The sequence below is a fragment of the Herpailurus yagouaroundi genome, unplaced genomic scaffold (assembly GCF_014898765.1).
Source record: "Herpailurus yagouaroundi ecotype Mexico unplaced genomic scaffold, PumYag 141, whole genome shotgun sequence".
Taxonomy (NCBI): domain Eukaryota; kingdom Metazoa; phylum Chordata; class Mammalia; order Carnivora; family Felidae; genus Herpailurus; species Herpailurus yagouaroundi.
In genome coordinates, this window is record NW_024412396.1 from 31,237,423 (window position 1) to 31,263,966 (window position 26,544).

At 44.3% G+C, this 26,544-nt stretch overlaps 1 protein-coding gene across 6 annotated transcripts in view; it reads left to right on the plus strand.

The window, feature by feature from the left end:
- Window positions 1-26,544, plus strand: part of SAMD4A (sterile alpha motif domain containing 4A) — a 218,021-nt gene that overhangs the window by 147,283 nt on the left and 44,194 nt on the right. For 4 of the 6 annotated variants that reach the window (XM_040477190.1, XM_040477191.1, XM_040477189.1 and 1 more), the window contains one exon: window positions 15,543-15,806. The exons of the other annotated variants lie outside the window; for them this stretch is intronic. In XM_040477190.1, coding sequence (XP_040333124.1) covers window positions 15,543-15,806 — 264 coding nt within the window. The remainder of the gene's footprint in view (window positions 1-15,542; window positions 15,807-26,544) is intronic. 6 annotated transcript variants of the gene reach the window in all.

Below are 26,544 nucleotides of genomic sequence, written 5' to 3' on the forward strand. Positions count from 1 at the left end.
CCTTCAGCCTGTCAATCACCTTCCTTCAATTTCCATTGTCTTACCTGGGAACAAGGGTGCAGAGAACAGAAATATTGATTGAATGATCCCTGAAGGTATTTTTCAGGCTTTAAAATGACGGATTCTTCAGTTCTGCTAATTATGAAGCACCAGTAAATAATAAATAACCATCTCCAAGGCCCAGGTCAGACAACAGTGACATCCCAGTGAAAATGCCCAGTCTTTTCAAATGATGAATTGGTTGATTCATTAGATAATTAGGTATATAAATGATGGCTTCTAGGTCTACATATAGACATCCCAGCTGCAAACCTCTCCACAATGTATTGTCATAATTAAAACCACAGAATTAAATAAGCACAATCCAAACTGATGAGCAGGATTAATTGTAATAGGGGTAGAAGTCCACAGGTGAAGACTTTGACTAAAGAAGGTGTTGCTTTTTCCAATCCACAAACAACACTTGATTTCACATCAGTGGTGGCAATCTTGCTGACCAGTTAGGCAAAAAAGAGAGGGTCCCGTGGCAGGTCTAGAGTGGTGGATGGCTAAACAGTGTGGACAGCTAATACGAGAAGGACAGGTGCACAGAGCGCCCAGACCTGGAAAATCCCAACCCAGTGCAAAGATGCAACAGCTTTGGTTCTGGAAAAACCCTGATAGTGAATGATCATTTTTGGGATGTTCTAGTTCCTGCTGTGTTTGGGTTACACTATTTATGTGGTTGTACAGATCTACAGTTCTTAACAGTTGGGTTCTGCAGTGTATTACTCTGGTGTTAAATGGAGGATCATCTGTTTTAGATCACAGATTTATTATTCTAGTCTTCTTTATCAATGACAGTGACATGAAGACTAATAACCATTGATGTAATATGAATGACGGAGACCAAAAACATCAAGGCTCTAGTCTTGGCTTCAACATCAACTTAGTTGAGTGGCCTTGGTCAATTGCTATATCTCTCCAAGCCTCTGATTCTTTAACTTATAAAATGGCAAGGGGAGGGGAGTGTGGGTTAGATGATTCCTAAATCATGTCTTTAAATTCCCTTCCTGCTCTAAAGTTCTGGAATTCTGAGATAATTAGGGAGTAAATAAATGAGGGAAATAAATTTCAGTATTATACCTTCCAGTCTTCTGAAAATAATATTTTTGGAGGAAGGGCCCAAGAAATGTAGGACCATCATTAAAATTCCATCAGGACCAACTCCACTGGGCACCTAAACAACAGCAACATCTACTTTTCAATAAAACATTGGCATTGCTCTCGACCAGTTCTCCTGAGGTCTTGCCTCAGGAATGAAAAGCTCCGTATCCATCCCTTCAAGCACCTGGTGAGTCAATGTTCATTTCAGGGGGAATCATTTTTGAAGTAGAGCTTTTCATTTAGGGAAACATTGTGGTTATCTTACATCTTTGAAGGAGAAAAAAAAGCTAGGTTGTTTCCCTTAAGTCTGCTGCTCCTACAGCATTTAATTTAAAATGAAAAGATCCTGGTTTGGCTCTTTTATGCAGATGATTGCCTGACTCTGCCCTCAGACCACCCACACAGGACCAAAACCATAAGCTTTGTGAGTCATTTGGGGAAAGCCCAAATGGAAAAGAGATGCTTTCCATGTGGTTGAGCAGGTGATTTCTAATTCAGTTATAGGGAATCTTCATGCATCTCAGAGTCATGGATTTTAAATGATTGTGTGGAATAGCCAACTTACAGCCAAGGAAACAACATGCACATTTACCGTGGAAGCAAGAGAAGAGCTTTTTTGACTTTCATATATTTCCTGCTACTGTCAGACTAAAATGAAGGGCCAGGGTTCAGAGAGGCAGCTTGGTCCTGGTGTGCTGCCACCTCCTCAAAAACTCTCTTTAGTCCTTGAGATACGGTGATGAATTAATTGAAATTGAAATCACCTAAAATGTTTACTTCTTTCAGCATTTCTTCACCTTAATGCAATGTGTTACTTAGAATATCAGCACTGCCTTACAGCTCCTGGCTGCTGTGTGCTTCTAACCATAGCAGGTGGTGGCTTAATACACAGAAGAGACTGATCTGTGCAGCCCTGTCTCCTAGTATACTTTCCTTGGCATCTGTAGCCCCGGTGACTAGTCCAGTGCCCAATGCATAGAGATACTAAGAGTCTGTTGAATGAGGAGGTTACCTTAAACTCTTTTCCCAGGAAGGTAACAACTCACATTTTGTCACTTCAAAAGCAGTTTTCCACACATCATCTTAGTGGGTCTCGATCATCCATCCTAGTGCCCAGTATATACTGAGCACAGGGTAGAGGCTCAGCAAATTGGATGGATGGATGGATGGATGGATGGATGGGTAGATGGACATGTGGATGGGTAAGGATGAGGCAGGCAGCAAATGATTCCATTTGATTCAACCCTGGGAAGTAGGTAGAAGAGGTATTACTATTGTTATAACTATTTTCCAGATGAGATCCTAAGACACTGAGGAGCCAATAGATTTGCTCAGGGTTTTAGATATTGAGTGTTCAGCTCCAGGGCTAAGAGTCTAAGCCCGGGGGGTTCTTTCTGCCACAAGAAGCAGTGTAGTGGTGGTCTTAAGAAAGCAGGTTTGCACGTCAGAGAACCTTGTTTTGAACCCTGTCTCTTGGCCCTTCCTAGCTGTCTATCTTTGACAAGTCCCTTACCCTCTGCACCTCAGCTTCCTATCTGTGAAATTTGTGTTGGGGAGGTATGGTGGGAGGAGTAATTGATATAGCCTACCTCCGAAGGCATTAAATGAGGAATAAATGGAACAGTGTGTATCCTTACATGACACTTAGCTGGAATTGGCAAATGGTAGCTGGTGCTGCCGCTGTGCTCACTGCCATGTGACTTCTTTTTCAGAGAATGAAGGACCAGGAAAGGTAGTTTTTAAGGATAGGTCTTTTGGGTTGCATTTGGGGAAATGACAGTACAGTATCCCCAGCCGGGGGCAGGTAAGAAAGATGCAGAGTGAGGAGACAAGGCATTCATTTATCCAGTCACCCTTTCAGGAGAGCCTGAAATGTGTGGGAGAAAGGAGAGCGTTGGGATGAGCCAGGAAGGGGGAGGAGGATGATCTGATTCAGTGCCTTCCCTTCTCCAGAACCTTGACTGTGGTGAGCAGCTGGCAGATCCTTTGCCCTGACACCCTTGGCTGGCTCTTCTATTGGTATTACAAGGCAGACTTTTAAAAAATATGCAGAAATAAATAATGTGGGGAAAATACCTTGTCCCAATGAGAATGGTACTCCATAAATATGCTAATAACATTGTGGAAGGTTGGCTCAGGGAGGGGCTGAAAGATCATCCACTGAGCTATAACGGCTTTTTCAATGTTGTACCCTCAGCTTTTAGAGCGTGGAACGTGGTGGGCACTCGACACATACCTGATGAATTCATTCATTCATCTAGTCCATTCCCCTTGTTTTGTACATGCAGAACCCAGTGTTATCCAGCCACATGATAGGTTCTCAGCTTGAATTTCTAAATATAATGGAGGTACTTAGAATCTTCAGTAAGGACTTCAAGCAATCAGTGTTGCTTAACCAATGTCAGGACAGAAAAAGGGGTCTCATGAGGAGTTCTGGACACTGAAATCTAATGATAAAGAAAGTGATTCATATGCCCTGACACTCCAGAAGATAAAAATGAAATGCATGAAAGGACAGGAAAGTCCAAGTTGAGTCTCAATCAAAGGAAGAAGATACTGATTAGGGCCGAGAGAAGCTTGTCCGTATAAGTAAGGATTCTGAAAGAGCAAGGAAGATACTCTTTTTGGTACAACAGGCTATGGGGGAAATTTATCTCTTGTAAATCTGTGAAACACTATCAAGTAATCAGAGATATTTTTCATACCACACGTAATATGCTAAAATGACCCATGAATGTCATTAGATTGGCTAGTACTTTGAGTTGATTTTTCCACTGGCAGTGTTGGTTTACATTGAAGTATTCTTACTCTGACAACTAATAGCTAATATTTTTGTAGCACTTCACACTTTGAAAAACCCTTTTATGTGCATGAGATGATTTGACATTTTTGAACAATTCCAAGATGTAGCCTTTGAAATCTACTATTGGGAGAAACCAAGGCACAGAAAGGTGATATGACTTGCTACCCAAATCCCAAATTCTTGTCACTCTAGGAGACTGCTCTTTGTATGGCTGGTGCCTACCTCAACATCAAGAGAGCTAGTGCCCAGCCAGCAAGTCAGAGCTGGGTATAAGGCAGTGTCTCTTAACCTTGAACATGCACACATGTCTGGCATCTTCGAATACAGATCCTGGTTCTCTAGATCTGTGGTAAGGCCAGAGAGTCCAGCCTTTCTGACAAATGCCCAGGTGATTCCAGTGCTTCTGGTCCATGGATCTAGAGCACAGTTTTTGCAGTTTGTGAATCAGTTATGCTCTCGCCAGTGGCATTTCCAGACTAAGAGAAAATATGCTCCGAGCTTCCTACAGCTGATTCACATTCAGAGAGGACCTCCAGCTGGCCCCTGACCCTCTCTTCCTACTCAGCAAGAGTGAAATGGCTACAGCAAGAAGCGGGTACCATTGTTCAGGAGTAAAAACATGTGTCTCAGGAGTCTTTGGATATTTCTGCTCACATACCATTCAGGTTGGAATTCTAGAAGCAAAATATCATTTATTTTACTTGGAAGGCAGGGCAAGAGTGATAAAAATCCTGAGCGGAAGAGCCTGCGCCGAGGTCTACTTGTGAATCCAAAGCAAACAAGGCTGGTTTGGTAGGAGAAGCAGTGATTTGTATGTTGTCTTTTCAGAGCCACTTGAAAAGTAAACAAGATGCCCATTCCTTGTGGGCATCTTTTGAAGACCAGGCAGAAATGGCATCCAACCCTGGGGAAGTTTGCAATGTCCAGGATGTGGGACAGAGTTTGGGGTGAACACTCAGGCAAAAAGATAGCCCAAGACAGTAGTTCTCCACCTGGCTAGCCATTAAAAGTACTCAGGTGCGTTAAAAAAGTATGAATGCTCCAACCCTACTATACGAGGATCTTTCTATTACTTCAGTCTGGAATGGAGCCTGGACATCAGGATTTTTTAAAGGCTCCAACAGCGTCCATTGTGCAGCCAAGGTTAAGAACCACTAGCCTGAGGCAAAAATGTGGCAAATGTGTCCAAAAAACGCCCCAGGATGGGAGGTGGAGTGAAGAGTTTGTATCAATATATAACACAGTGAGTTTGGATTATTTGCAATACTTATGTTCTATAAAGTCACGGTGAACACTGAATTAGCAAATCCTGAACCATTGCTCCTGGGGGAGATACAGGGTTATGTTCCTGCAAGTCTCAGAACATTTTCACCAACTAGTCAATACATAACTTTGTTTCATGTGTGTTTAAAGACATCTTATGTGATACAGGTTGTCACTGCACTGACCTGGTACTCAAGGTCAACAGCTCTGTGACTCATACCTGAATGAAGCTTACCTACTCCATCTCGTTTCTCTCTAAGGCACATCACAGCCTTCCTGCACTTAGGAACCAAACAGCACCTTAGCACTACTACACTCGGGGGCCATTTTATTTATTTATTTCTAAATGTAATACTTTTGAGAGAGAGAGAGAGAGCGACAGAGAGTGTGAGCGAGCATGAGCGGGGGAAGGGCGGGGGCGGGGGGAACACAGGATCTGAAGCAGGCTCTGCGCTGACAGCAGCTAGCCCCATGGGGGGCTCGAACTCACGAACTGGACTCAAACTCGTGAACCATGAGATCATGTCCTGAGCCGGAGGCGAACCCTTAACCAACTGAGCCGCCCAGGCACCCCAGGGGTTGGGGGAGGCATTTAAATAGCAAAATCACCAAAGAAAAACATCAAAGTGAGAAAAACATGGCACTAAACAGACCTCGGAAAGGACACCCATTTACAGGATAAAAGCGGACACAGGAAGGCAGAGAGTAGTGCCTGTTGAGCCTCAGTTGGGAACATGTGCGCCAGAGACTCAAAGTTTTTGCCACTCTGAGCGTGTGCATGAATGACCATGACAATGCCACATGTATTAATTCGGGGCCTACAAATAAAGTTTAGCAAATCGGTGAATTCACAAATGTGGAATCTGTGAATGCAGAGGGTCACCAGTATATGACCTGTAATAGCAGAACACACACACACACACACACACACACACACACACACTATACAGTTTGTGTGACAGGTGAAGCGGGACCCAGAAGTAGACAAGGAGCAGGGGGACCCGACCCGTGGATCTGAGCTGGCCATCTGGGTTCGACCCAGCCCTCCCGGTCACTCTCTGGCCCCTTTCTCTTTGACTTCGGATCCAAAGTCTCCAGACAGCCCTTCCTATCTCATCTCCAGTAAGAAATGAACGCTGTTCAATTCCTGTCCTTAAACGAGAACAGTCCTGGGGCCTGAGTTATGCCAGGAACCTTGTGCCTGCAGTGTCTCTGGAAGTCTTTTGTTGCAGGACTGATTTATAATACCCAAGTAGATGAGTTGAGAGCAATTACGTAAATGCTGTTTCTCTGGGGTAGAGAAGAACAGTACGGTTTAAGTGAAAAATGCAGTACCGAGTCAAGAATTCAAATCGTGATGTGTAATTACAGACCGCAGTAAATCAATTTTACAAACAGAGTACCAGTATCACCATGTTTCAACACCCACGGGGGCTGGTTGTGACAGTTTGGAATCCAAGAAGATACCAAAGGTGAACTAAGGCAGGAATTGGGATGTGTGAAGCCTCAATAGCTTGTCTTGAATCACATGGTGATTCAATCAAATATAATTAAGAAGCCAGGAGAGCCTATACCATCCAATTTCTCTTAATTAACAACAACAACAAAAAAAAAAACATCTAATTAGCAATGTAAGCTCAAATTGTGGGTTTTTTGAATGGTTATTTATGTGTATTATTACATTTGACATTTAGATTGAATGCTTTAATGAAAACAAGAACCAATTCCCTAATCAGTCAATTGTCCTGCGAGCCACAGCACTGAGAAACTTGGGTTCTCATTCTTCTATCAAGTAACTAAGTTAAGCATTAGTCGGGACCACATAATACATCTCTATTTATCACCCTTCTCCTCAAACTAGAAAGAAAAGGGGGAAAAATATATTTTTGCTCAATCAAGGCAAAGTTCAGAGTCTCGCGCCCGGAGAGATCTTGGCACCAGTCATGCAGTCAGCTGAGTGGAGGCCCTGATGGCAGGATTTATGCATCCAACTTGACTAATGAGTGCCATGGCATTTAAGAGCCACCCTGCCGTCTTATCTGGGAGACTTTAGGTTCCAGCGGCAGACTTTGCCTGTGGTTCAGCTCAAGGTAGGAGTTCATAGACAGGGTTTAAAAATATCCTTTGTTAGCCCCTTTCAAGGGGTTGACCTGCATCTTCTCTGGACCAGTGTCGCTAGCAGTGTCAGGATGTAAAAGGATACCCTGATGATTTGTTCAGCGACTCTGCCATGGCCTTGGGACTGATGCTCCGGTGTGGGGGGTGGTGGGGGGACTTAGTTGCTCAATCACGAAACCCTGGCTGTTTGCATTTCCACATGAGGATTACTTTTCCAGTACCCATGCCCAGTTAGCAGCCCTGAAGTTGTTAAACACAGGATGGACAATCACATTTTGTAAACTTCAGCATCACTTCCTGCATAGTCATGTGAGCTCAGGTGAGCACATCAGCAGTGACAATTTGACAGTTATCTTTTAAGAAAGGGGTAGGAGGGAAGTTTTGTCATCGGACATCTATCTCTCTGATTTTCTCCACTTTCTTCCTTCAACACAATGACTGGGGCATTTTTGTGGATTATCTGGAAAATGAAAAAGGACATACCCTCTTAAATCCACTCCTGGCCACTTGCTTGACTCAATTATTTACTCTGCTTGGTGTCATAAACAAAATGATTCAAACTCTGCATTTTTGTCTAAATTCATTTCTGGATTTCATCTCTTCACTGTATGTGGGTAGAAGTTCCATGGACAAGCCTCAAGGTTGAGTGCATATAGGTATAAATATAGCTAGGAAAAGAAACACAATGCAGGAAAGTAGAAGTTACCCCAGTATACAGGAACTTTAGAAGTGGCTGGCTTGATCCCACAGTTCGTTGAATTGGCTTAAACATCTGCTACAGTTGTGTCAAATTCTTCCATATTGATGTCATTGGTTTTGATAGAATGGAATCAGGATCTGGGCAGTTTCCTTTTAGGACTGCTTGATTTGAAGTTAAACCTGTGGGTAAGATTCAACCAATTTCTGTAAAATGTATATACTGGCTTCTTGTCTAACTTATTTCATAAATAATGACAATATAAAGTCAAATAGCAGTTATCTAAAATAGATTTTCTACTGGATGACACCCAGTTTTGCCATTATAGAAACCGACAAAAGAGGACAAATGAAATGTACCAAAGATTAATGCAGCAATAAAAGTCTGCCAGAAACATCCTAATTTACTTCTCAAAAGCCCAAATGTTTAAGTGATAATGTGAAGGCAGAAACATACATCTTTGCTCTGCCCAAAGGCTGAGCTGTCTGTAGAGTAATAAGAGCTGACATCAGTGACAAGGACTCACATTATTGAAGAAACCTCTCCAGGTGCTTTTCCCTGCATCAGAGTACTTCCATTTCAATACTGTATGGAAATGAGATTTAATAGGGAAAAGGAGATTTAGCAGTGTGTATTTGTCAACCTTTCTGTGATGTTCTTTGCGGTTTCATCTGCTTCCAGAGTCTCCCTTTGTTTTGTTTTGTTACTTAGGCAAGTGTACGTTTTCTCTTCCCAGAGAGTGTGTGGCTTCCTCTTTGGGCTTGTCGGGAACACCCTGTCCACCAACCACATCTTTGCTTTGTAGCATGGTCTCTTTTCTTCCCCCAGAATGAGGTGGAGTCTGAAGCTGTTTGGGGGAATCATCTTCTGGTGTCCAGATGTTGTGAGCACTGCTTTTCCAAACCTTTGAACAAGAAGCAGAGAGCAAGCATGCAGAGTTGAGGCATATAACCTTCTAGATTTGCTTTTAATCGATTCCCTGAAGCAATGATGGCAGAGCATGTTAATTTTAACCTTAGTCATTAATCCCGTCTTCCCTCCCCCCACCCCCCACCTTCTACACAAATCCGTACTTGGCCATAAATATGACTGGTGTTGTCTTTTTCTTTGCATGATGTCACTGATCAAGTACCCTGGTTTGGTTTTGGTTTTAAATGTATTCTTGCAGTACTATTAATCTTTTCTTCCCCAAAGATTCCCACTACAGGGCCTCTGATTACTGGTTGTGGCACCACAAAACCAACTAAAGAAGAGGAATCCAGGGTCTAATATCGTTTCACCACTGAGTCTCTAAAATGTTGGCTTTTGTTTTTTTCCTTAAGCAAATGCCTGGAATCATTCACACAAGTGGTGTTAACAGAACTCCAGTCTTTGAAAATGGAAAGCCTTTTGTAGCAGTTCCTTAGATGCTCTGAAAGTACTCTCAGAAGAAATTCTTGGATGACACCTGAAAGATGCCTGATAAGCAGGCCTTAAGTAACTAAAGGGATGAACAGAAACACTCCCCTAGTAACTTGGAGATGATTTGATTTTGTAGCTGGCAGTGGGTCGAACTTTTTCTCCTTTAAACTTGACAAGTATCAAACCATCTTTTACAGCACAATTTAAGAACATGATACGAGCCCTCAGGTTGGTGTATTCAGCAAAGGTTCTACTGATACTCCGAATTTCTTGTGGATGTAGGTTTACTTTTGGATGTGGGTCTAGAAGATACTCTGAAAGTACACCATTATCAGCTTATAAGTAGCATATTCCCTCGGCTTTATCATGGTATGTGGATACATGCAGCATGTACCTCCAGAGGAGGGAATTGGCTACAACCTTTTAATGTTGGAAAGAAATTTGAAGTTCATATTTTAAAATAATACATAAATGCTTAGTTTCCTCATTCTTAACTTTTTAAAATCCCTAAATCAGAATGAGTTATTTTTGCAAAGTTTAGTCACGCTTGCAATTGGACTGAGTTTTATCACGAGCGTCTAGAATTTGAACATTTTAATGAAGCACAAATGTCTCTGTGAGAAGGGCAGCTTGTCGAATTAGAAATGGAGAGACTGGCTTAGGAAGAAAAGAGATGAGAACTTCAAATCCCGACTACGTGGCTGTGTTCATAAAGACGTGATGAGGATGTGGAACTCAACCTCGGGTTGAGAAGACAAACTATTGGGTTTGATGAAAGGGTGTGACATTAGGAAAATGGGAGGATTTCCTACCCTTATTCAAAAAGAAGTCAACCTCAATACTCTAGATTCCAAACTCTAGGACAAAATGTTAAGCCTGTAAATAGGCGGAAGCATATTGGTAGCGATGAAAAGTGATGGTTGCCGGAATGTGAGGCAAGGGTATAACTGAAAGGTGTGCAGAGGACTTTGAGCATGGGGTTCCTGAGGCTACCTGTATTGCCCATGAAAACCTCAGTCAACAAAGCGGAGAACAATAATCATCTCTATTATTTATTGAGTTTTGGCCTCAGTCAGTAACATATAAAAAGAAAAATTGGCGTCCCCATAAAACAAGATTTGCACTTTGAATCTGTTGAAAGGAGAAAAAATGACAAAAAGAGCTATGAATTCAGCAGCATGTAAATTAATTTATATTTTATTAATTTTAATACTCTGCATATATATAAAAATTATTTGCAACACAGTATTTCATCTATTAACAGTGTGGTACGTGTAGGGAAATTAAAATATTTCCACTACCCAGGGGTCCACAGTTCATACCTTGGGAATTATTGAACTACCTTGCAGGGGGCTTCCAGCTTTGAAATGTTAAGAATCTATGTTCATAATAATAATTCAAAAAATTTTTTTCTAAGTTTTATTTCTTTAGTTTGAGAGAGAGTGAGCGTGAGTGGGGGAGAAGACAGAAAGGGAGGGAGAGAATCCAAAGCAGACTCCTCGCACTGTCAGCGTGGAGCCCGATATGAGGCTCGATCTCACGAACCACAAGATCTTGACCCAAATCGAAATCAAGTCTGCCACCTAACCGACTGAGCTGCTCTGGTACCCCATAACAATACCTTTTAAAGCATGAGATGCATAAACTGCATTCAGTGTGTAAGTTTAAGTAGAACAGGGAAGTATGCAATGTATCTTTGAAAGATCTGCATTAAAGTTTGTTAGGATTAAGTTTCAGTGTAACAGTGGAGCTTCCATTATCTGGATGGTTCGCTTATGGGGATCACTTCTTCTCTCCTTGGCTGTGAGGTATAATGCCTAACCTGACAGTGAACCAAAGAGATAGTTGGGCCAGTATCCCAAAACTTCCTCTTTCTACAAACCCTATCATTTGTCACATTAGAAAGCACAAAAAGTAGTTATACCTAATTTTCTTAAAAGAGTCTATCCCCGAAAGTCTTTTGCTGAATTTTACTTCAGTAACTAAAAATTGAGATGAAGTCAAGTTGGTCAAAAGAAAGGGGTAAGAAATCTGATTTCCAGGCTTTCAAGAAAATACTTCAAAGAACAGAACCCAGAGCCAGGTATCGTATTTTCCTCTAAAAAGGCATTGAAAGGAGTCTCATTAAAGATAGTTTCGAGATGAAAAACAAATCATGAGGTTAAATGAGGTCGGAGAAGTTGGCTAGCCAAGAATGGTATGACAGAGTTTACTGCCAGATTAGAAGACCCTCTGTACTCACATCACACAGCTCCAGTGCTGTAGCAAGATTATTTTTAGCTGTGTTTTGCATATTTCAACTAGACTTATTCGATAGATATTATTAATTTTTGGTTCACTTGAATTTACAAACGATCCCCTAGATTATAGTATTCTATTGACATACATACGCATACACACATGTATATGTGTACATACTTGACATTTCCTATAATAAAATATAAGCAATATTGAATCTATATTTCCTTCTAAAATTAATAAGCAATATTGAATCTATACTGTACACAGTATTAAGTTTTAGCTTCAGTTTTTCAAGAGCAGAAAGAGGCACAACCTTGTTCCCCTGGGTAGTTTTTAGTAGGATTTTCAATGTAATGAATCTACTCTGAAACATCCTGCCCCCCACCTCACCTATGATAAAGTCACAAATGCAATGTAAACTTAGGACTTCAATTCTGCTGGAAACTGCCAATTTCTAATCTATACTGAGATCTTTCTTTTCAAGGTGTACTTAATTCTGCCATGTTCGAATACACCTGGGGGCAGCTTAAGTCTGAATGGAGCATTGGTCGTTGTCTGCTGCATAGCAGTCCACAAGCGAGAACATTTGAAAGGTCTGCTTCTAGCTAGAGTCATTCTGGGACAGCTAACACAGAAGACTGTTTTCACTGCTCTCCCTCCCTACTCATAGGAAAAGGAAATTTATTCATCTGTTTATTTCAATATCCATTTTCCCTCTTCATCCATTTATCACCACTTCAGATGAGTTCTTTCGGTTAAAAAATGGAGTGATGGGACAACCATCGATAACCTGCCCCTGGCCACCTCATTAATTCTATGGCAGTGTGGCCTGTCTTCCTGCGCTCTGCCCATGGCATTTATTATTTCCTCTGCCAGTCCGTGCCAAACAAAGTACTCTAGCTCACGAGGTAACATGAAAATTGGCTCTGTGGCCAAGGCCTCCACCTCTACCTGAAGATCTGTCTTCACCCCAATATGGCACTCTTGGCAGGTCACCTGTCACCGGCTTCTGTCTCCTTCCCACAGGAAGCCAAGCCTGTATTGCCTGGGGCCTTGGTTCTCCTTGGAGAAATGAGGCATTTGCCCAACATGACTCTGCTCTTATTTAGGTGTGGCATCCAGCCTGGGTCTAAATGCATGGCCCTCTCTGCAAATCAGAAGCTTAGTGGGAGGCATTTTGCTTGGTTGAAACAGTAGGTTGGCTCCTAAGAAGATCTTTCTGTTTCGGTGCCCAGCTGAGGGAGTCTTTATGATACAGACAGGGTGAGGCCTTTAGTAGAAGGTTACTGGGAAAAGGCTCTGACACCTCAGGTATAATTGATTTTTTTATTAGAGGCAGAGGCCAAGTTTATACCACATCCCCTGTGACATCAGTCAAGCGCAGGAATATATGAAGACATGGGTGTAGGTTTCTGTGATATATCCCTTTAAGTCCCATTAAGTTAGGTACCTACTTTGTTCCATTCTCAATAACCAGTGGATTCCTTGGATACCGACAACCTCCCCAAGGATGCCCATCAATGGGGAGGCAGTGTGGCTTTTAAGAAAAGTTTAGGGGGAAAGAAGCAAATTGGCTCCATCCAACAATGGAACTCAACTGCTTATTCAACATGTGGGGTATTGTTCTCAGTATCCAAAGGTGGGGACTCTCTTAGCAGGGTTACTACCCATGATTATAGATTTACTTGTCACCTCTAACCAGACTAGGTGCTAAAGCACTTCAAAGCTGTGTGTCTCTCTTCGGCAAGACCTGTTTTTATGGTTTCAGGCTTACTCCAATCCTGGCTATGAAGAGGAGCCCCCATTTCCGCTTGAGGCACACCTGGCTGGCACATTCGGAGCATCCACCAGATACTCTGAAATGGTTGCCAAGGTACCAGGGAGCAAAGATGTCTAAGCTGGACCATCCCAGCACTTGGTGCAGGCCTAAACAAGTCTGCCCCATTTTATATAAATACTTAGACAGGCATGAAATGGATTTTCTGGATGTCTGGCTTTCCTTCCTGTTGGCTTCTCTCTTCATTTTTGCTGCTGCTTCCTTTTTATTTATTTTTTTTTCTTTCTGCTTTTTTTTTTTTTTTTCTTTTTCTCTTGCTACTTCTGATCCAACCAGGTAGCAATGCATTTTCCAGGGAGCCTTTTAAAATAGTTTCTTCCCTAGTCTATTTAGTGGAAAGGCAAGCTATTTCAGCCTGTCAGGGTCAAAAAAAAAATTTTTTTTAAACAATGTTCCCTTTGCGTTTTTTAAAGTTCAATGATAATTCCTTGCCTTTGATAGAATCTACCTAATGTAGAAATTTCCCAGGTTGCAAATGATAAACTCAGCAGCTCTCTTGTTCCCCTCCTGTTTTGTTCATGAAGAAGTGTCTGACCCTTCTGATTGCCCCCCTTTCACACAAGCTGCCCTCTGGCCATCTGAAGCCACATGGAAACATTGACAACAGAGGTGTGAGCCTCATTGCTCTCGGGGCCCGGCTGATGCCAGCTGACCATAAGCTACCTTCCCACACCACCACTGTCCAAAGACACTTTCTGGGAACACCCAGCCTTTTGGCTCTGGTCTTAATCTTTCAGTTCGAGGCAAGGTAACCTACTGCCCAGGTCTTTGTGTGGTGTGCTACCACACCAGAAACGCAGTTTAACCAAGAACAGAACTTCTTAGACTGGGATGTCAGGTCTGCTGACTGAAAAACACGGAGATTAACACCAGCAAAGAAGCGCTTGTCTGGACTTGGGGGAGCAAATACCTCACTGTAGGGGATACGGCCTGAGATGGAACTTAATGGCTTCCCTGAAAAATGTTTAAAAATGCATGTGGCTCAATTCCATGCTAGCGCTGCAGCAATCAAAATAAACTGGGCCTGTGAGGGACCAGTGCTTGGAGAGAATGTTATGAATAGACTTATTTTGTGAAGCTGTCACTTAACACGCCCAGGAAAACCAACCAAGGGTACCGTCGGCTTCCTCGGCACTGATTTTGGTTAAATCCCTCCCTCGAATGACCTCCATTTAATTTGGCTAGTTATGTGAGTTTTGTTGCTTTTTCCTAGTTTTCTGGAAAAGAAATTAAACACGGGGGCTACGCAGATGTGGCCCGCTGTGTGGACGAGTTAAACACGCTGGTAAAAACCACCCCCAGCTCACTGAGCGCACCCCACTGGCTTCTGAATGAAAGCCTTGTTACCTGGAAGTGTTTTCAAGATGAAGTTTGGCATTAACCTGTGAAGCCGAGGGAAAGAATCGGCCCTTTCACACACAGCTACCAGTGTCCCACACGGACCCTGAGGTCCGGGTTAGTACGGCAGCCCTCGCTGAGCCTGCACCCTTCCAGAGCTGATAGTTTCCCCTGGTTCCTGGTCGGAAGGACTAGCCCACCCTCTAGCTCAGCCCAGCAAAGATCCCAAATGGTAACCAGCCTGCCTTGCCCTCTAAGAGTCCACCCTAATGACACCGGTAATGTTGGGTTTTGTGTGTTTAAAAAAAAAAAAAAAATGTGCAGCGTATGTTCTTTTTACTCTTGGCAGATGGCCACTTTGCCAGGCTGTCAAGCCTCACCTGATTTATAGGCCTACTGCCACAAATCCTGATTTCTAGAGTTAGAATGAAAACCAGACCCTGACCCACAAAGCCTAAGGCCAGATGTGTGGGCACTATAGGTATAGCCTCCCTGGGGAAACCCAGCCCAGCACAAGGTCCAGACAGCAGCCCTTGAAGGGAAAGCCCCTGCCAGGCCTGTATTCAGCCTGCGGTGACCACCGATAGAGTCGTCAGACAGGTTAGCATCATCTCTCAGGGTTAAAAGGTATTGTGGGTTCTCTGTGGCCCAGGCTAAAGGGGGGGGAATAACCTATTTCATTTTATTTTTTTTTCCAGTTCTCTCAGGCCAGGCACACCACAGCCCTTTGAAACGATCTGTGTCCCTTACCCCACCCATGAATGTGCCAAACCAGCCTCTAGGACATGGATGGATGTCTCATGAGGACTTACGAGCTAGAGGACCCCAGTGCCTCCCATCCGATCATGCCCCCCTGTCTCCACAAAGCAGTGTAGCCTCTTCAGGAAGTGGTGGGAGTGAACACTTAGAAGATCAGAACACTGCTCGTAACACATTCCAAGAAGAAGGTAGTGGTATGAAAGGTGAGTGACTGAACGAGAAACCACTGGGAACAGAGTTGGCCCCTTTATTTGGAGTTAGAAGGGTAAAAAGAGAGGTAGATAGTGAGCAAGAGAGGAGCCCAGTCCTCTCCCCAGGCTTATGCATTGGACCCATCCCTTGCAGAGCTTCAGGGTTAACCATTCCTGGGATTCCCCTTCCTGGGAAGCCTGGGAAGCCTGGGAAGCAGGAGCCAGAGCAAGAGAGGTCAACACTCTTTTTTTTTTTTTTTTTTTTTTTTTTGTAATGCAGGGACTTTAATGCAGGCAGTTAAATGAGTCACAGCTAACTGATAGGATCTACTGTTTGCACATACATTTCTCAGCCTGCCCTGTTTGTAAAGGCGCTCAGCTACTCCAGCCTTCTACCTCCTTGCTGTGGCCAGAGAACCGTCAATAATGTAACAAAACAAACCACAGGATCTTTTTTTTTTTTTTTGAGGTCTTTCTTAATGCAGAATCATAGTAGTGCTTCCTTTCTCTCTCCCTTTTCCTTTGATATCCAAAGAAACTTTTAAATTCTTTTCTCTGCATCTGTTTAAGGGACATGAAAAAAATACCACTGAGAATCTCTGACAGTGTTTTAAGCCTGATAACAGATTTGCATACAGGTGATAAAGGCCTTTTTGTGCAGCATAAATAAATGTTTGTACATTGCCCTGTAAATCTGTCCTTTTCTTAACGATACTCGTCAGGAGACAGAGACTTCCCAATTACCCGTGATAGGTTCAAAGAGGATACGTGCATTTTGTATTTTTAGATGCTAAGTTGTTCAAGGTCTGGGAAGTCCTTAGGGAAAGATGCTCATCAGGGACACACTAATATGTTTTCGATGGAGAAACAATAACCAGTCATGCTTCTGGGAGTACAGTGCTGAGGGGGGGTCTGGGAGCACCCCCTTTGCTGGCATCCATGGTGCTGAGGTTTTGTGTCTCTGACCTTCCCCTCAAGAAGGATCAGTGTTGACAAAGGAGGCTGTCTACCGAGTCCCCTCTCCGCAATGGCAGTGTGGCACAGAAAGACGCCCTTGACCACCCAGGGGCCGGCTATGAGAGAGTACCAGGCTGAAACACGGAGCCTGTCCACTAGGGGAATGAAGAGCATTCCTCAAACGTTCCTCTCCCTCAACTGGAGGCCTGTGTGCTCCCCATGCCACCCCCACCCCGTGATGAATGCCCAGAGTGAGTGGGATGTGTCCTGATGCTTTTCTTCTGCTGATACAAGTGGGTCTTTAAAGGTGTTTAACAGGCAGCACAAACAATGGCTCATTTTGGCATGGAGGGGATGTGTGTCCTCTTTCTCTTTCACAGTTTTCGAGGGAATGTGTCATAATTTTGGAGATGCAGCAAAACTCATTTCTGAGTCCACGTTACGTGGTTGTGTGCTCAAGCGGCTGAGCCCCCGGTGACGGGTAGCAGGTGAGGCTCAGCCAGGCTTTAGGTAAGCCTGCAGGGCATCTGTCACTGGGGCACCGGAGCACCTGAGGGACCAAGGGAGGCAGGGTCAGCCATTGTTCTGGACTAGCTTCTTCCCAGGCGAAGTGGAGTGTCTGGCGGCACGTTTCTGAGAAAACATATGTGCGATTCTAACTGGTAACTGAGGGAAGGAGGCCTTGGCCTTTGTGTTCAAGGGCGAGGAGGGTCCTGTGGGAAGGCCGTTCTCTAGGATACAGACCTCTCCTAGAGAGGAATGCTGGTCCTGTCTGGTTATAAGAGGGTTGCTTTCTTTTCTTTTTTCTTTCTTCCTTTTACTTTTCTTTCTTTCTTTGTCTTTCTTTCTTTCTTCCTTTTACTTTTCTTTCTTTCTTTGTCTTTCTTTCTTCCTTTTTCTTTCTTCCTTTTACTTTTCTTTTTCTTTCTTCCTTTTACTTTTCTTTCTTTTTCTTTCTTTCTTTCTTCCTTTTACTTTCCTTCCTTCCTTCCTTCCTTCCTTCCTTCCTTCCTTCCTTCCTTCTTTAATGTACACCTTCAACATTCTCCCAAAGTGGTTAAAGGTATGCTCACTGTGTGCTGTCATGGTGAGGTGAGAAAACAATAATGAGAGCATTCTTTTAATGTTTTTATTTATTTATGAGAGAGAGAGATAGAGACAGAACACGAGTAAGGGGGGGGGAGGGCAGAGAGAAAGGGAGACACAGAATCTGAGGCAGGCTCCAGGCTCTGAGCTGTCTGTGCAGAGCCTGACATGAGGCCTGAACTCACAAACCATGAGATCATGACCTGAGCCAAGGACGGATGCTTAACCAACCGAGCCACCCAGGCACCCTGCGAGCACGTTTTTAAAGAGGAATGAGAGGGGCGCCTGGGTGGCGCAGTCGGTTGAGCGTCCGACTTCAGCCAGGTCACGATCTCGCGGTCTGTGAGTTCGAGCCCCGCATCGGGCTCTGGGCTGATGGCTCGGAGCCTGGAGCCTGTTTCCGATTCTGTGTCTCCCTCTCTCTCTGCTCCTCCCCCGTTCATGCTCTGTCTCTCTCTGTCCCAAAAATAAATAAATGTTGAAAAAAAAAATTAAAAAAAAAAAAAAAGAGGAATGAGAGGAAAATTGAATAAATTTCTTATTGCTGTTTTAGAATAAAAGTCAAAATCAAAGTTCAAGGAATATCCCATATATAAGCTTCTTCTATTCTTTTCTTCAGAATTGGTAAGAATTGTCTCCTCAGAGATTCTTCAGTCAGAAAGTGATGCAGATAAGTGCTTATATCCAAGAGTTTCTTTATAGGCCCAAGGGATATGGTCAGAAAACAAGCTATTTGGTGACCGGATGAAACAGTGGACTCTTTCCTATGTATATCCACCTTCTGCTGACCTATTGAACTGCTTGCTCCAAAGAATTGGTTTGGGATTCAAAATATAAAGTCCGTAGCAAAGCAAAGGGCAAAACATATTTGAATGAGGACATGAGAAACAATGGAGGATTCTGTTTGTGGGATAAGTGTATTCGCAGTTCAACTGATAGGTCAAGCAGTAGACATGTCCATACCCCAAAACAGTAAGCATCCAGAGTCAGGGTCCAAAAGCATCCAAAAAGCCACCCCCTGGCTATGCCTGGAGAGGTCTTCTCGAAAAGGCCACTGCTCAACTCTGTCAGCAGAGACTATCCAGAGTGGCCTTCCAGGACGCACCCAGGAAGCAGCCCTCACCATGCCCAGCCTAAGAGGTTCTCATTGGATCCCTACGTCCAAGAGCAGACGCCCGTTTTAAGTTTCCAAATTAATTCATACTTTCTGGGAAATGAAATATGAAATCTAAGGCTGAGCTTCTAAAAAGAGCCAGCTCTTCCTCTCGAATTCACATCTCTTTCTTTCTTGGGACCAGGTCCTCTGGCAGAATTATCAGCCCTTTGAGGCTACTTTCCGGTCCACCTCGGGATGCCATCACTGCATTGCTATTTTCCTACATTTTTAAAAAAACCTAGTATATAGAAACAACAAGGTATCTGCGGTCGAATTTGGAGGAGTTCCACATCTCCAGAAGATGCATGTCAGCCCTCCCCCTACACCTTGGGAAAAGGATAAAAAGTCACCATAATTGAGCTGAATTTAGTATGAATTCATCTTTCTTGCCAACAGCTCTGCATACCTTGCTGAAACATTGTTCATCTATTCCTTCCTTTTCATCTGGACAACCTGCCAGGTTTGGCTACGAACCGTCCCTTAGGAATGTGCCTCTTGGGTCAAAAGTGTGAAATAAAGCTCACGGCCCAGCATTCTTCTTTTTAAGATTTTCACAAACATCGATCTCTCCCTCTTTTGTCTTGGTGTCAGCACACCCTGTCAGGGATCGTCACGAAGTTCTCTCCCAAGTAGACCAACTTGTGCTCTCAGAGGATTAACATCATCTGTCTGCTTTGCTTTGTTTTTCCTTTTATAGTAAATACCCATCCTGAACATGTAAGTCAGCTCCAAAGCACAGATTGGATGTCCCTCAGGGTAGGGATCTCGGACTAATCTCAGGGTAAAGCAAGAATGGGATTAGCTACTGAAGTAGAAATTAATGAACAGAAGTGGGAAACAGCAGGAATATGAGAGTTCCCCCCGCCCCCCGCCCCTTAACATGCCCTGTGGAGGCTACTGCTTATACATGTTTGGATCAGATATGCTGATTGTGGTTTCTAAATTCAGTTGTCCTTGTTTGCAGAAATGTCACTGTAACATTTCCCAGGGGAAGAATCCCAGATTCATGATTCCCGAGTCGATACTCAGTTATGTCCTCCTTCCCCTCGGTGCCAACATGAGTGGAATGTGCTCTCTTACCTCTTCTCTCATGCAAAGCCTGCAGGTGGCCGAGAGGAGAAAAAAGATACTCCCATAATTTCCTGGAAGGAGGAGAAAATACAGAAGAGCAGAAGTCGATTGGGGGAGGGAGCATTCCTGCCCCTCATTTTAGCACCATGTCCTCAGAAATGATGTGTAGACGCAACACACAAAGACTTCTCAAAAGGCCAGCACTGTTGATGAGTGATGTGGCTGTGTTCTACGGGAGCAAAGAGAAAAAAAGAAAGACTTATTCGGTTTTACTTTAGTCCTTATCAAGTCAGTTGACTTTTAAGCACCTGCTGAGAGAGGCTTGGGGCTAGTTACTGGGGAGACAGGGAAGAAATAGATTGTACCTGCCTCAAGGGAGTCCTGTCACATGAACAACAAACAGGTACCTGATGCAGGTGTATGGCTGTGAAAATGTCTTGTCTTTGGAGACTTGTGCTGGGTCAGACAGGCACCAAGGAGGTCCCTAATGCGAAGTGGAGAGAAGTCAAGGAAAGTTCCTGAGGAGGAGAGTCCTGGAGCTGAGTCTTGAAGCATGATTAAAGTTAGCCAAGTATATAAGGTAAGGGAAGGGCATTCTGCGCAAAGGGAAAAGAATACATGAAAGCATGGTGATGGGACAGGTTGACTGAGTGCATCTATGGCTCAAGTGTCACATGGGAAAGAAGTCTGGAGAGGGGAAAACCAGATGCTAGGCTTTGCGAAAGATCTGACGTTGATAGAAGCTGTTGAAGGCATTTAGCAGCAGAGCGACCTGCTTACGTTTGCTCATTAGAAATCAGACCCTAGCAGAAGTGTTGGGGGGACATGGAGGAGGGGATGAGGGGCAGGGGAGTCTGGATTGGGAAGCCAGCTGAGAGGTGGGGGATATTTTAGTGACTGAGGAAGAAAACGAGGTGGGACCAAGGCAAGCAGCAGCAAGAATGGATTCAAAGGAATGTGTCTGTGTGGTCTTCGTGAGGTAGAATTGAGACAGCTCAGAACTGAAAGTGCGCTAGTTAAATGCAGATGGTGCTCCGGAGCAGGAGGAATTGAGGACAATGCCCAGGTCAGCTGGATAGCCCATGGTATCATCTAAGGCAAAGAGCATATAGAAGAAACAGATTGAGGGCCATTGTGAAGCATGGGGAGTATGAGAACCTACAGAACTTTCCAGTGGACGTGGGCCAACACTGTGGTGCACCATGTTCTTCCCTGGCACAGCCTCCCTGAGCTCTGGCTCCTCTCCTCACCTGCACAGGTTGAACATTCTGCCTACCTGTAGGGAAACTCACGTGGGAGACTCCCTTCCAGATTTCTGGCTAGTAAGGCTCATAGATTTGCGCTCCTACGAGTGAGAGGCTCCATGACTTTCTCATTGCAGTCGTCAGTGTGAAAGGGGTAGAGGTTACGGTCTGTTTCTCTTGATATATATGCTTCAGCCTCACCATAATGGGTTAACATTAACTGGGTTGACTTATGATGTGTTGCTGTTATATTAGTACAAAATATGGAGGTAACTGAAACTGTTACATTGTTTGTCTATAGACATAAAAAAGGTTAAGAAGGAAACTGTGGCTTCAGGAACCTTGATAGAAACACAGCAGTTAAGAGTGGAGGGGACCAGGGACTGCGAAAATAGGCTTAGGTTGCCTTTTCTAGGGAGTCTTTCTTAGATGAAACGTAAGTAAACTTTTTTTTCTCCACAGCAAAGGAAATATATTGCCTATTCTGAAGTAGCCAGTTGTGGGGTTTTGAGTTGTTTTTGAAATGTAAACCTCTGAACTTCTGCCTGTCTTAGAATGAAATTAGAAAAATTATTGAGAAGTGTGATTCTCTTAAAGACAAAGAACCCCGACAGACACCTTCGTGAGCAAGATTGTGAATACAGCATTTCTGAGGGTCATAAAGGTGTAAGTGACAGAGTGGGAGGGGGCTGAGACATTCTTCTGCATGGCTGTCATGGCAACAAGCCACTATTTTCTGAATGTTGACTTTCTAGACGCTGTCTTGAATTCGTCTAACTTCAAGGCCAGGATTTAGTAAATTTACCTCACTTTCTTCACTCCCAAATACCAGCATATAGCCTGCATGGATAGGTCCTAATGGGCTCAGACTGTGCCCCCTCTTCTAAGGTAGGCAGAAGGCTCCTTGTCCTTGAAAAGCAAATTTCCTGGATTCCCCCAAATTCTAAGGGCCATGAGTCTTTTAACCACCCTTCCTTGCCAAGTGTGTGTCTTCTGCTGCAGTGCTTTAAGAACTGTGCGGGCACGCAGAGGGTAGCTTGCGACGTGGAACCCAGCCGCTATTTAACGACGCAAAGCAAGCTGCGTGTGGAAAACCACTTATGAATGTCACGGCTAACGGAAACTGAGAAATTGAGTCCCTGCACTTGTATCCAAACCCTCTAAGTGGGTATTTCACTCAACCTGTTTCTTCAGAGACCCACACATGCTCCCCATCAGCATGGAACCCCTCCTGGAGGCCACCATGGACACTTCCCAGGACTGAGGAGCGTGCTCACAGTTCACAAGAACCATAGACCAAGGCGCCTTCTTCCTTTCGCTCAGAGGCTAGAACAGCACTGAGCTGTTCATTCTGCTCTGGCCAGAAAGAGACAGGCATCAGTAATATCGATGATATTCCTAGACTTCTGCTTTGGATTTGAAAGGAATCTTTCCCCTCTCACTTCAACACTGAAGAGTTAGCCTCTTCTTACCCCTCAGTTGGCTCACTCCTCTCCCTCAAAGACCAAGGATGCAGTTGTTTCCCGGGAAGAGAGAGAGTTGTTTGAGATTAGCCTGGCTCTCTGTGGTGAATGGGAGTTTCCCTTCTGTCTGCAGGTACCAGGACCACCACAAGGTGAGGCTCCTTGTGGAAACCAAGGCTGTTCACGTTTCTCTCTTCCAGGAACGTTTTACTCCCTGCCCTTTATGATGCTTCCCATATTGAGCCCTTCTGCAGTACCGGTTCCATCTTTCAATCTTGTGGAGCCTCTTTGTTTGTGAGGCAGGTGCTGCATGGCCTGCTGAGTGGTATTTGCAGCCATTCCAGCAGCAAATATTTGAAAAAAGCAGCTCAAGTTCTACTTGGAGCCCAGCCTCTGTGTGAGCTGTTGTGCGCACCACAAAACCTCTCTGTGGCTGGTTTGTCCAAACTCTAAAAGGGGAAATAGAACTCAGCATAATTGGATATTGATCCCATTGGTAAAGACCATCAGGTACACACAGAGCATGGAAAAGATGAGTGTAGTACTATGCCCAAAAAAGGCCTTATGAAGATAAACCACTATGGACTGCAGCAAGATCTAGAAGGAGCTTTGTGAAAGACGGACACTGTGCACAGGGGCCACCATCTGCACATAGTGCTTTCTCTGAGAAACCTGCTACCTTTCAGCTTCCTCCTCCCAGTTTTCTTCATGGGCTTCTCTTCTCACACCTTCTCATGCTCCCAGGGCTCCATCTTAGCTCACCCCTGTTCTCATTGCATGCTCTTTCCCTAAGTGACCTCACCCACTTCCATGGCTTCAAGCCACCACCCACCACATGCTGCTGACAAGTTCTCCGGCTCAGACCTCGCTTCAGAGATCCTTCTAGTTGACTTTTCCACCTGGATGGCTCAAAGGCAGTGACACTCGGCCGACATGAAGTAGAGCTCACCATCTCTCCCTTGCCACCCCAAACCTGCTGCCCCCCTGTACTTTCTGTCTTCCCAAGCTTGAGTCAGAAGAACCACCAGTCTCACTCACATTCCCTATTCTCTGATCTTCAAGCGCTGTCCATTTGTATCCTTTCCTTCTCACCACCGCCCTTCCAAGCCATCTCCAAGGGCTTCGGTTCATCTCCCAGCCTCCACTCCCACATCCCCTCGTCCAGGCTTTACACTGACAGTCGTCACCTTTCTTACATACTCCTCTGATAGTGCCTCTGCTGCCCAGATTTCAGCAGTGCCTCATCACCCAAACATGAGGCCTACTGTCCTTGTTTCAGCATTATAGATCTCAATCATTGGACCCCTGCCTATTTGTCCCACCTTGTTACTTACTATCATTCACCCAAGTGCTTCCTCAGCCCCAAATGCTCTCTTAGCTCTGTGCTTGCTAATATGCTGTTCCTGCCTCCTCAGATGGCTTTCCTCAGTAGGTCTGCCCAGTGATTCCAGGACTGCTGCTACTTTGAAGCTATCCCTTACTCCCCAGGGCAAACCAGAATGCACATTGTTCTGTGCCTGCCTAGAACTTTGAGTTGACTTAGCACTTGTCCTGCAACTATTATAAATGTTTTGTGTGAGTCAGCTATTCTCTTTGGATTAAAAGTTCCTTGATGGCAGGGACATGCCTGGCCCCCACAGCAAACGTTCAAAATGTTGAGCAAATATCGGGATGCTCACACTTGCCAAGGAAGTCAACCCGGCATAGAGCAAAAGCATCTAAATCTTCCCCACACTGCATAAGAGAGTGACTTTCTAGTCGTCTGGGATCTCCATTGGCATGTCGAGCAGAAGCAGCCCAGATGAAGCTAAGTGGCTATGTGCCAGCCAGAGGTGGGAGCCCAGGAGGCACGCGTGACATCAATCACGTATCTGCTCCCAAAGGAAATACCCCTGCTTGTCTGTGTCTCTCAACCGTAGCCACAGCTTTGCAGAATGAGAAACCACAATATCTGAGGTTATATGAGGTGGTTCTTAGCTTTGCATCCAACCCTGTGGCACCTGGTACACAGGAAAGGACCTGAACTTTTAGCTCGACTTTGCCTCTGGGTAACATCGTCACAGAATCTAGCATCCAAGTCATTGGAGTTCCTGGCTTGGGAGGAGTGAAATGGTCCGGGTGCTCTTGCTTCTCTGGTTTATTTCCCTCCTAATGGAGTTTTGTTTTAATTCCTGGCAAAAGAAGATACCTTGTCTCGAACCAGGGGATGAAAGATTAGTAGGCTATGTTCTTAAGAACTGGGATTTCTTCTTCTTTGTTCATCAGTTCATGTTTCAGGAAGGAGAGCTCTTCAAGCACACAACACCGAGCTAGGCACTGAGACACTCACTATACAAGCAGAGTCAACATGTGCCTGCCTCAAGGGAATATACGGCCAAGAGAAGCTTACATTTCCCAGCAACATTATCTAGAAGTAACTTCTCAGGAAGGCCTAACTCACTGTGTTGTGTAGGAACCTTTTGTAGGAAGACAATTCCCAATGACCCGCATTTTGACTAAACAGGTGAGGCAGGCCCTTCCAGCCCTCTAATAGAAATTCTAGTTGTCAGATATTTTGTGGAAAGGAACTAGTACTGAGTGGAGTATTAGTCTTGCCAAGCCCAGACTTGCACCCCACTCTCCCCAACTCTTAAAACCCTACATTGTCCTCTTGGCATATAAAATACCCAGTTTTTAACATGATTTAGTAGCTGAGGACTCTGTTTTATCATTGGTGGATTTTGCATGATTCAACTGTAGGGCACCCAGTGAAAATCTGGCCCATGAGATGCTCTGTAATCTCTGCAACAGATTTTGCCCAAGTGTGCCTTGGGGTTACCCAGATTTCCCTGAATCATGATCAGTGAGTTTTCTGAGCAGCAACTTGGGGCTTTTCAAAGTAGCAAACATGAATCCTAGTGCCAAAGTTGTTAACACATTATTGGCCCAAGAGCCAGAGCTGTTGTTATTTGCCTGGTCACTCTGCAGACGTATTAGCATTGTTTCAGCAACAACAAGACATGATGGAGAATAAAGTCTGGTAAAACAGGTCCAGGATGTCGCAGGAAGGACAGCACCAGAGTCCAAGCTGGCAGGGTCTGGACTCTACCGAACTACAGTTTGAGTCAAGGAGGATGTTAGGAGTCTGTACTATGTGCCTGGGGAAGCCTTGTCTCTGTGGTTACTGATGATCCCAGAGGGACCCTCTGCTTGTCACTGTAGAATGAAGGGCCTCCAAGCACAAAATCAAGCCTGTGTTTGGTTCCCCCAGGGGGCCTGAAATCAGGGCCTGATTTCAGAGGAGGCCAGGTTTCTTTAATCAATCCCAGTTAACTACCTTAAAAATTGAAAATTGGAAGGTTCCCACTTACTCTGGAGTGTTTGTCAGTGCCTCAGAATAAAGCACGTGGAAATAGACAGTATATCGTAATCAACATGGTTAGTAATGGATAACACTTTATAGGAAACATGAGTAACATTTACCCAGTGCGTCAACATTTCTAAGTACTTTGCGGTCATTGTTTACCCAGCCCTAGCACTGACGGGCTGTTTGGCCCTCATCTCACGAGAAGTTGATATGACATAGGAAAAAGATAGGAATTGGGAGGCCTGGTTCTAGTCCCCAGTTCACCACATACTCCATAAACTAGACTTAATGACTTAATTTTGCCATCTGTAAAATGAGCAAGGAGTGGAGGAAGCTGATTCTAGAGATTTCTCAAAGATCCCATCAGCGCAGAAATGCTAAAGAGCATGCACAAGGGCTTTGCTTTGGTTGTACTTAGCAACAAGGT